General features: G+C 52.0%; 1 protein-coding gene across 1 annotated transcript; it reads right to left on the bottom strand.

Annotated features, from left to right (window-relative positions):
- Positions 1-546: 546 nt before the first annotated feature.
- DEF8 (differentially expressed in FDCP 8 homolog) lies at positions 547-10,658 on the bottom strand. Its single transcript, XM_066637052.1, has 12 exons — positions 10,540-10,658; positions 8,232-8,366; positions 6,928-7,028; positions 5,955-6,104; positions 5,216-5,357; positions 4,333-4,497; positions 3,348-3,475; positions 2,825-2,938; positions 2,546-2,626; positions 2,207-2,347; positions 1,558-1,667; positions 547-1,425 (listed from the first exon to the last, which is right to left on the bottom strand). The coding sequence occupies exons 2-12, from the start codon at positions 8,353-8,355 to the stop codon at positions 1,323-1,325; spliced, it is 1,359 nt and encodes a 452-aa protein (XP_066493149.1). The 5' UTR covers positions 8,356-8,366; positions 10,540-10,658; the 3' UTR covers positions 547-1,322.
- Positions 10,659-11,059: the final 401 nt, after the last annotated feature.

An 11,059-nucleotide genomic window follows, 5' to 3' on the forward strand; every position in this document is an offset into this window, starting at 1 on the left:
GGATGGTTTGCAGCTAGGTGGATCTGGTATTTTCTCCTTTAGCAGCTTCACTGTCAAGTGTTTCTACTCATCCACAAGCCTGAGCAATTTCCCATGGGTATCAAGGAGTCATTTCAACCTTGCCTTCCCAGCCACCCACTCAAAGGATTTTGAATCTGGTAACAACAGAATTTGATGAATGACCACTCACCAGCCCTCTCTGGGATGAATGTGAGCAACACCGTCTGCCTCTTACAACTGTGCTGTTTTAGGAAACACAAGCTGGAGTTTAATACTATGAGATACCGTCACTGTGTGGAAGCCCACCCATGCCTCCCAAATGTCACCCTCACTATGTTGTTAAAAAGTAAAGAAAGCTTTTTCCTGGCAAGGTTCCATTACGTAATATACCACTGAACTGTGCATATCTGCGTGTTTTGTTTAGCTACAGTGTCATGTATAGCCTCAGTCGATGAAGTATAGAAGCTTCCCTGCCAAGGAGGTTACTTCAAGGCAAAAGCACACAGAGGAAGACTCACTCAGGCAGAACCCCATATCACAACTAGAGAAGATTTACACACGGCTTTATTTAAAGTGACCTTAGTGCTTGAAGGGCCCTCCATCTCCTTGGGGCCATTCTAACTTCATGATCCATCCAGTTCTTGGTTTTGGCCACCTCCCAAAAGCCACAGGGGGTGGCAGTTGAGGAGAAAGGGGCATCTCCCCATCTCCCACATGGATGCACTATGCCTCTATGTCATAGTGAAATTTCTAGGCAGCAAGGGTCCCTTAAAGCCAACTCCTCTGAAAATCACCTTCCTTACAGGCCTGTCACTGTAAGTAAGGAAGCCACAGTAGTGTCTCTTCAGGTTTACATGGGAGCCAAGAGGCTCTCAACCTAGTGTGTCTCCAAGCACAGTGCTGGTATGAAAAAGCAGTTGCTAAGGGTCAGGCAACAATGCTTTTTGCAGCACAGTCAGGCCGTCCTTGCTCCAAAACTGTTCAGCATAGCAGGATCCACCTGGAGGCATTTATCCTGCTCCCCCACACAAAACCTTGAGTCCTTCAGAGACAGCAACCTCTCAGTGCCAGCCTCACTCCCAGGCAAAGAGATTCTGCAAATGCTGGTGCATGCAGAGCAGTCTCAGTGGTTCTTTCAGCAGAAGAGTCCAGGGCCAACACCCATCGAGCCGCATCATTCTGCAGTTTAGAACAGGACATTCCCAGCCATGCTCCTGTGCGAAGTTCCCTCCTTGCCAGGCTGGGGCTGACTTTCCGGGCAAGTACAGGCGGAACCCAACAGTCTCTAGGAGCTGTTTTTCTCCTGCCCTTGGAGGGCCCTTCTACACCTGCAGCTCCATGCTGGGATCCCTGAGCAGTGACTGCTTTCTCAGATTCAGCCTAGCACACTTGGGACATGTCGTGGAGTTGTCGTAATAGCAATCCCTGTTGGAGAAGAAGCACAAGGGCTTGGCACTGTTTTATCTAGAGGTGGGAGAGCAGCCAAACTGACCAAACTAACACACCAGCACCCCAGAACAAGCCAGGAAGAACTTGCCAGCTGTACAGCAGACTCACCTGTGGAAGACAGCCGAGCATTCCATGCACACTGAGGTGTGACTGTCAAATGGGAAGAGGACGTCCCCCTCTTTGCAGAGCTCACACACAAACCCTTTTGCCTGGCAGCGCTGTGGGGATGAAAAAGGAAGGCCAAGTGAGTCACAGTGCCAGCCTGCCTCCACTCACCACAGAGTAGGAGCTTCACACCATTACAACACAGGAGCTGCAGTTTCCACAAGGTTAGCTTTCTGCTGTGTTATTTGTTAAGAGTATTTATATACTTGTTTCAACAAAATGGTTTACATAGCAACATAAATCAATAAATGGTTCCCTGTCCCCAAAGGGCTCACAATCTAAAAAAAGAGGAAGAAGAGGCATTAGCAACAGCCACTGGAAAAGAAGCCATGCTGGGGTGAAACAGGACAATGCCAAGTGCGCTGAGCTGCATTTTCCGAGCAATGTATCATTCCACTTTAAACCCTGGAGAGGTGCAGCTTGCCTGAAACAGAAGCACCATCCAGCGTAGAGAATCTGAGTCCTGCATGGCAGCCCAAGTGTTTCTGGCAGGATCTCCCCAGTGCCCCCTTGTGGAAGGGATCTCTGCTGGGGCTCACACTGATGGAGCACATGTCATCAGCCAGGACACCTCCCTGCCCACCATCCTCACCTCACAGTCTAGTTTGATGTGCTTGGCAAAGAGCGTGTGGATCTCTGTCAGGGAGCAGCTCAGGCGCCCAGCATTGACATCGATCAGGTCTTGCAGTGAGTACATTTCGTCATTTTCCACAAAGTGCTGCCGATCCTGCAACTAAAGGGAGAGCAGGATTGGTCCCTGTCCACACATGGATAATGAGAGAGAGAGAGAGAGAGACCGCAGCACAGAAATGCAAGAAGAGGTTGGAGGAGAGGACTCAAGGGCCCCATGCCGTACCACACACCGCCACCCCCTCCCCTGTATTTTAAAACAGCTTCCCTTTTGCAGAGAACAGCACAGCCCCTTCCTGACCTGAAGTAGAAGGCGGGCTTCCATTGCCTCCTTGCAGGTGATGAAGTATGGCTTCATGAGCAGGATATCCTGGCGCAGTTTCTATGGGGGAGGGGCAGAGACAAGACTCTCATGGAGCACTCAACCAAACAGCCTTTCCAAGAACAAAAGGAAAAAGGCCAAACACTCTTGGCTAACAGCATATCTGTGCAGAGCACATCACAGAAGGGCTCCGAAGGTCATCCCCTTCTCCCCTCCCACTGAAAAGGGCCAAGGGTTCCAGACCCACCAAATGCTCACCCGGATCTCCACCAGCTCCTCGACATAGTTGAAGAGAAGAGGGTTGATCTCACGCAGTTTGAGTACTGGCCGTGACACCATCAGTGCAAGATAGCGCATGCTGCATCGAGAAACCTAGAACCCACACACACCGATTAGCATGAACCTAAGCATTAGTCCACAGCTGAGCACTCCTGCAGTAATGAGGCACAGCAGGGCACGTCAAGGGGAGTTACCCTGGCCTCAGCCCATAGTCCAGCAGAGAAAATGGGCTTTGCAGATGGGACTCAGTACTGGCACTTCTGCACAGTCTCCCTCTCCCAGGGCCCATCAGCATCAGGTCTCCCTCAAAGGCTGTTTCTCCCCACCACCACCACCACCTGAGGCTCAGTCTTTGCCCCTGAAAAGGGGCACTGGATGTCAAAGTGAGGAGCCACTGGAGGGTCATCTTCCACCTCTTCTCTTTTCTCCACTGACCCTCCCTCTTCCTGCTATACCCTCTGACAACAACAGGTCTTTGAAGCAGGGAACGGTCACACCCTACCTTGCGGGGCTCAAAGTCCCAGTTGTGGATGACCCTGGCAGGGATGACGGCTTGGTCATTCCAGTGGCAGTTGCTGCAGTAGTAGAGGCCGGTGTAGTCACACTGGCGGGCTTCACTAGGGACCCCCCCTGGAGAGGGGCAGAGCATAAGAGCGAGACAAGATGGAATGAGCAGAGACCAAAGCACCTCAAGAGGCTGAGCAGCCCCTTTGCGCGTTCACTGAGTCAGAGTATCCAGCCACCCTGTGCAACAGCAGTCCAGAAGGCAGGAAAGGGAACATAAGAACTCACTCTTATGTTCTTAAGAACATATGGTTCACTCTTGCACAGTGCACCGTGTGTGTTGCAGGGGCCATACCTGCCCCCAAGTTTTCCTCACTCTGGCTAGGAGTTGCTTAGGGATGGCAGTCAGGATCCTGGCCCACCCTTCTGCACCTGCTTTTTGAAAAAGACACTGCGTGCTGCAGTCACAGGAGTCCTGTGTCACGCCTGGTTCAGCCTTCACTTGCTGTAAAAGGTTTCTCAGGGAGATGGGAGGGTGGGCTGAATGCACAGCCCAAGTGTGGGAGCTCTTCAAATGTGCTGCCAGGCACCCTCCCCCTGAAATCCTAAACAAACAACAAAAAATCAACTCTAAACAAAAAAATATGAAAATGGTTCTAGTCCTTATAGCTGGGTGGAATCCTGGTGCCTGGAAAACAGGGAATGGGTTTGGTAAGATGAACCTGGCTCAGGGGTTAGGACCTCCTCAGAGCCCCTCATTCCTTCCCACTGACTAGCAGAAGCACTGACTGTGCAAACATAACAAAGGGATGTTAATTTGTTTGGCTGCTTTTCTTTCTGCTTCCCAGACCAGCCCTCTGTCCCAGCCAAGGACATCCAGCAGGCCCAGGTGGGCACAGGCCAGGAAGAGAGAGGGCACCAATCAGGTTCTGGGGGGGTCTGCACAGCCCCCAGCAAGACACCATTCCCTCCCTTACACTTACGAAGAGAGATGGGCACCCGACACTCAGCGCAGCGGTAGTCCTGGCTGTCCAGCCCTGTCTCTGGGCAGATGCTGAGCTCGTACTCAGCCTGGTGGCTGACCTTGGAGCGCACGCATGGCTTGGTGATGAGGTTCAGGCACTTGCTATGGCAGCGATAGGAGCAGCCTGGAGGAGGAGCATGAAGGAAGCATGAACAAACCACTGTGCCCACAGCAGAACCTGGAGTCCTCTCTGCTCTACAAATGCTGCTGTCCAAACCTGACAGATCAAGGATCTCAAACATCTTCACATCTTGGGCTTTCCCCAAACACAAGTACAAAGAGAAGAAAGGACGGCTGACCACTTAAGCCCAGTGGCAGGGAGTTCTACAGGACATTACACAGCAGGAAAAGAGAAGAGAGGCCCTAAATGTTCTGTTTGGTTGGGAAGAGTGCAAAGCAACTGATCAGCAGTGCTGACTACACTTGTGCCACCCAAAGAGGAGAAGGCTAGAAGGCAGGTAGCCAGGCAGGCTCAGAGCTCGCAGCACAGCAGAATCTCAGCCATGCAGCACTAGCCCCTGCAGTGCTTTTCAGGCAGCTGTCTGTATCTGTTCACCTAATGCATCCAGTGAGCAAGAGAGCAAGACATCCCTGATTCTGAAAGTGTGATCAAAGCAGGCAGACAAATGCCTCCACCCAGAAGTAAGGCAAGCTCCAGAAAGATGAAAGACCTCTGCCTTCTTTCTGTTTGTGCCCACTGCTGGAGGGGAAGCCACACAGGCCTCCCTCTTCATGCACTTGGACAGAGAATAAACATGAAGCCAGGGGAAGAAGAAGCCAATGATTCCCAACAAGGGCACTGCTTGTAACCTTGGGGGTGGATCCCCAGGAGGGCCCCTCACCTGTGCAGGTGTACCAGGTCTGGAGAAGCCCCCAAATGATGGTGCTGCACTTGTCACATGTCTGCTTCACGCTCTTGCTCTTCTCTTTGTAGAAGCGGTGCTCCAGGATCACCCGGATGTTGGGCTCGTCCTCACTGGGGTCCTGTAGCAGGGGCAGCACCCAGAGAGAAAGGGACAGGTGTTCAGCATGTCCTCCAGGAAGCCCAAAAACAGTGCCTGAAGGCAACAGCCACCCCTACTTGCCCCCAGTGCCTGGTGCTCCAAGACAGGCATCTTCTGAACACAGACACTGCAACAAGCCACTGTGGCTGACAGCCCTCAACTGGCTTCCTCTCCTCCAGGGAGTGGCTTAATTCTAAAGCCATCTATGGCCACCAGCACATCCCACAGCAGTGCACGGTATAAATTAATGTGTAAAGAAATCTTTTCTCCTATCAGTCCTGAAACTACTGCCTATTGGATGGCCCTGTATTTTAGTATTCCAAGAGGAACAGAAAAACTGCTCCCTGCTCACTCCACCTGAGCTTTCATAACCCACTGGCCACACTGGCTGTTGTGGTCATGTGCTGTACCAACAAGTTTTGCATCCTTGAGCTAAAGCAAGAGAGAAGTCACGTATGTGTCAGCCCTTCCACCCACCCCATCCTGTTTCACCCACTTCCCCTCTGACAGTTGGAGGATCCAGAACTCTATGCCCCAAACCAACCCTGCAGCAAGAGGCCACTTTTGCCCTCCACACCTTCAGCTCCTGGAGTTTGAGTCGCAGGTGGATGAGTCGCACCACGGCGTCCTTTTGCTTCTCTGAGTTATCAGGAAGCTCCAGGATTCTTCGCTTGCACTCCTCGATGGCCTGCCGCAGCTGCTCAATGTCTGAAGCCAGGAACAGCCCCTGCAAGGATGGGTGAAGGAAGAGCGGCTTGTCCAGGAGCAAACCTGCAGGGAGCCAGTGCCTCAACTTCACACCCCTGTCCAGGCCGATACCTTCTGCCTGTTCCTTGGCCTCAGGTGAAGCTGGAGGGGCTTGGTCTTCATGACCACAATGTCCCAAGGACTGGCTCTCCCCATATGAGTCTGCTGAACTTAGTAAGGCCTACTACACATGGTATCACCTTCTGAGGTTTGGTTGGCAGGAATGTGGGGGAAAAGCTGCTTTGTGGTGACCCCCAGAATGTGGAACTCCCTGCCACAGGAAGCTCAGCTGTCTCATATTGTGCCAGAGTTCTGTTGCCATCTTAAGGTGGTCCTTTTTGGGCAAGTATTTGGTTTACCTGTTACACTGGATCTTTATTTTCTTTTAGCAGTTTAAACTTTCAATTGCTGCTTTTATGTTTTCCTGATTTGGATTTTTTTAATTTTTTTTACCTCATCTTACTTTTTTTTGATGTTCATGTAAGCTGTCCTGAGCACCTCTGTTTTTGGAGGGTGAAAGACAAAGTAGTAATTAATTAGTGATTAATAATATAAATGTATGTTATTTTTAAAGGCTAAATAAACCTGTAAAAAATAAAATAACTAAATCAACCCTGTGAATTAGAAGTTTAGTATTTGGAGTGTGGTTGTGGATTTGGGGTTGGCCCTGAGAGTTTGTGGCCTGGGGGGCGTTCATGTGGTTTTAAGCATTGTTGTACAATTGGGAGGTGTGTGTATTCTTAGATCTGAACCACTGCAGGAGGTCAGGACAAAGACACAATTGCAGCAAAGCTTCCACTCACTACTGGGCGTGAGAAGTGATCTTCCAACAGTCCCAAGTCCATAGCGCGCTCTGAGCACCGGAACTCTGGCAGATCTTCTGGGGACAAGTCCAGACTCAGGTCTACAACAAGGAAAGAGACACATAAAGGAAGTGGCAGGCAAGTGAGCATTCAGACAAACGCCAACTCCCCCTCCCGCACTTGTCCAGCTCTTAAGAGAACAGAGCAAGCACACCCCACCCTGACGGGCCACTCAACGCCCTGCAGAGAACAAGAGGTGAAAGATACCACCTAAGTTCAAAAGTATCTACTCCAGGGGTGGACACTGGTTACCTAGGGCCCAAATCTGCCCTCTGCCCCCATCTGGCCTACTTGTTCCCCACACTTCCTTCTCTTTGTTCCGTGGTGTGTAGAGCCATCCCTAATGGGCTAACCAGCTGCTGACCAGGGGTATTTTCTCCCTCCAAGCAACACAAATTGTCATGGGGGGAGCTGGCACTAGGTTCCAGGAAGCAGCCTGCACAGTGAACTGGGCGGATGGTGCTGCATGTTGGAGGAATCACATACTGGAAATGGGACACTGTGCTTTTGTGCCAAATAGTATTTAGGGGAAGAGCAGTGCCATCCCAGTGAGATGCAGCCCACTCTCGTCCTCTACACCCAAAGAAGCCACAGGAATGGAGTATATGAGGGTGGGGTTTACTGGGAGCTTCATCTATAAAATGGAAGGGACCGACTTAATCACATCACTCACCACAGAGGTGCTGCCTCTAGTTCTGTTTCTCCACTGATGAGAAAAGGTGCTCTGTACACCCACAGAAACACTGCCTGCTGGGCTGAGTTCTGGCACTGAAAGCCAGTTTCAGGACTCAACCTTACTGAGAAGCAGGAGATCATTTGTTTGCTGGTTTCAAATATTTCTACCTAGGATCGGCCTTAGGAGCTGTGGGGCCCCATTGGAAACATTTTTTTGTGGGGCCCCAGGTTCACAGCCAAAGTCTGTAGAATCTTAGAGATATACATAAAATATAGAGTTTATATCTCTATGGTAGAATGGAATCACTCAAAATGTGCACTTAAAGTGCATGCGAGTTAACGAACCAAATGAATCTAAGCACATTTTAATATAAAATTGCATTCAAGACTAGGGTAGATAATCCTAGCTGGGAGACAACTTAGGCGCGGGGGCCCAATTGGGAGCAATTGGTCCAATTGGCTTAAGGCCGGCCCTGTTTCTCTCCTGCCTTTCCCTTCCCCATTGGGTGCACAGTCTTTTCTCCCTCAATATGAGTAGCAGCAACAGATACCCAAGTCGTTTCACTTACCTTTCCGTGGAAATTCTTCCCCGGTTCCCCCAGTCTTCTGGTCATGCTGGTGTTGCAATGGGGCCTTGTTGAAGGGATTGAGGTGGCCCTGTCGGAAGCGGGCCAACTTCTCGTCATATTCCATAGCAGTTTGACCTGTGGGAGCCACACAGAGGCCAACGTGAGGAGGGGCCTGAGGCATGACAGAGGACCAGAAAAGCTGCCGAAATCCAGAGGAGAGGGCAGCTGCCCAGCCCAGCAAGCTCTCTCAGGCCAGGATCTGCCCCAGGGCTTCTGCCTTCAGAGAGACCTTCCAAGCTTCTAGAGGTTCTGCCAAAGGATTGTTTGTGTCCCAGAAGGCAGAAAAGCCAGTTTCACAACCTCAGATGATCCAAACAGCTCCCTGCAGAGTCATGCAGGCATCCAACTTGGCAGCTCACGTGCCACTTCTCATCAAGTGTCACCCCTTCCTGCTTAATGATGTCATTGCCAGTAATCTCCTAGGCATGCACCAGTGAGGAGCAGGGCTGCAGCACCAGGAGCTGTACATCTCCCCAGCACGTCTTTGTCACCCCTTTTAGTCTGCCTGTCCATGGTGTAGAGAGCTCAGCTGTAAGGAACTTGGGGCACAGATCTGCTGCAGATAAAGATCTGTATCAGATCCATCAGAACACCTTGCCTTCCACCTTGGGGATGAGCTGGCTCTGCAAAAGGTGCTAGCAGTGGCCAGTGAAGAATTTTCAGCACAGGAAGGAATGGAGGGCAGGAAACAGGAGAAGGAGACAAGAGAACGAGTTGAATGAGTTTAGAAAGAAAAACACAGCATCAGCATCCTTGGATGCTGAAAGAATCTGGCAGAGCAAAAAACCCTAAAGGACACAGAGCAACTGCCATGGATCTCACGTCCAAAAATCTCTTTATGTTGTCTGTAAACAGACAAGGGCAAGTGTTTTGGGGGGGGAGGGGAGAGGATGCAAAGCTGAGTTGCTCCTCCTCGCTAGGGTGGTTCTTCCCCAACAGTCACATGGCCCAGGGAGCCTTTTGGAATGACATCATCCAAGGAGGCTTCACCACTTTGCAGTGCTACTGACACCCCAGATCACCCCCACCCAATACAGCCTTCACAAGGCAACTGCTGACCCCCAGATACTTCCCAAGTAGCACCCCAGAATGTATTTGGCTTGCTCAGCATCAGAGTTGCCTGCAACAGTTCAGGCCACAAGTCGACTTTGCATCAGTAAACAAACTGCTCCTTTTAAAAATGATCAGGATGAGAAACTTAAATCTGACATTCAGTGCAGTCCTGTGCGCGTTTACTTTGAAGGAAATCCCACTGATTTCAATGGAACTTTCTCTTTCAGAAGCTCACAAAAAAAGTCTTCCTTTTTTAAAAAAAGAGGAAGCCTGATTAAGAACCTCAGTAGTTTTTGTTCCATATGAAAATATGGTTGCAAAGGCCATCTGTTTGTGCACATCCACCTGGGAATAAGACCCACTGAACACAGTGGGTCTTACTTCTGAGTAACAGGAATAGCTGTGCAGAACAATTACTGAGCCGCTTTGGAATAAAAAAAGCTGCTTTTCTGTCATACAGTTGAAAGGAGGGGAGGGGGGCTGGTCTAGCTGGCACACAAGGGGCATCTGATTTCATGCACCTGCTGCTCAGAGTGAGCTGTGCCCACCAGCACACATCTGGGCATAGCTGGCATTGCTCCCAAGGCTGGCAGAAAGAGGGACAACTCTCCCCACCAGCCAGCTGCTGGCAATGGGGGAGGGGCAGAGGACTGCACAGCCCATGGGGTATTGGAACATGGGTGGAGCTGCAGGCCCCAGAGCTCCTCTCTCCCAACCCTAACCCCATCTCCTACAGCCTATGCATTTCTACTCAGAAGTCCCATTATAGTCAATGGGATTTACTCCCAGGCAAGTGTGGATAGGACTGTAGACTGTGAGTCCAATCCTATGCACGTCTACTCAGAAGTAAGTCCCATTTTAGTCAATGGGGCTTACTCCCAGGAAAGCGTGGGTAGGATTGCAGCCTCAGAGCCCAGTCCTATGCAAGTGTGGGTAGGATTGCAGCCTGGGTCTGCCCTGCCTGCCCCGGGCAGCGGGCTCTTTCCCAGCCTGCGGGGTGGAGACGCTGCCGGGGACCTTTTGCATACAAGGCGGGGGGCGCAGGGAGGGCTTCACCACCGCGCTCCGGGCTCCCGCAGCCTGCCTGGCGCCCCAAGGGGGGGATCCGACCCAGCGCAGGTAGGCCCGCCTGGAGGGAGCCCCCCGCAGACCCGGGGAGAGCGTGGAGGGGCCAGTCCGGTGCACGCTCGCTCACCTGCGCGCCCATGGGGGGCCCGGCGCGGCCGGCTCGGCTGCGGCCACTCGGCTTCCTCCGCCCGCTACATTGTAGCCTCGCACGAAGTAAGGAGGGAGGGGGGCAGGCAGCCGGGCAGGCCATAGACGCTGGCCGGCCAAACGCGCGCCGCTGCTTCCGCGCCCGCTGCTGCCCCCGAGCGGACCGGAGGTGGAGCTCCGCGGAGGCGTCCGGGTAGACTGCTCCTGCAGCTGGAGGATCCACCGCGCCCTGGCAGGTCGCCTCTTAGTCTGTCACGAAAAGAGACCAGAGCGTGGAGCTGCCGATGTGGAGGCAGCCTCGGGCCAGGAAGGTGCTGCTTTTCCTTCTCCAGCTCGCTCAGCAGCTTCCCAGGATGACTCCCAGAAATTGTACAATAGGAGGAGGGGGAAGCCTCCCCCACACCAGGCATCAGTTGGCAGCCCCAACTCTTGCTTGGGCGGTGGGGGGCACAGGATGATCAGATGTTAAAAGCACGAAAGACGATGAGGACACCCAAGAA

This window comes from Tiliqua scincoides, chromosome 9 (assembly GCF_035046505.1).
Source record: "Tiliqua scincoides isolate rTilSci1 chromosome 9, rTilSci1.hap2, whole genome shotgun sequence".
Lineage (NCBI taxonomy): Eukaryota > Metazoa > Chordata > Lepidosauria > Squamata > Scincidae > Tiliqua > Tiliqua scincoides.

Coding starts and splice junctions, on each gene's coding strand:
- DEF8 (XM_066637052.1), bottom strand. CDS start 8,355: ATGGAATATGACGAGAAGTTGGCCCGCTTCCGACAGGGCCACCTCAAT. Junction 6,105..6,927: donor ATCACTTCTCACGCCCAGTA/GTGAGTGGAAGC, acceptor CCATCCTTGCAG/GGGCTGTTCCTGGCTTCAGA. Junction 2,348..2,545: donor AAGCCCGCCTTCTACTTCAG/GTCAGGAAGGGG, acceptor CTCTCCCTTTAG/TTGCAGGATCGGCAGCACTT.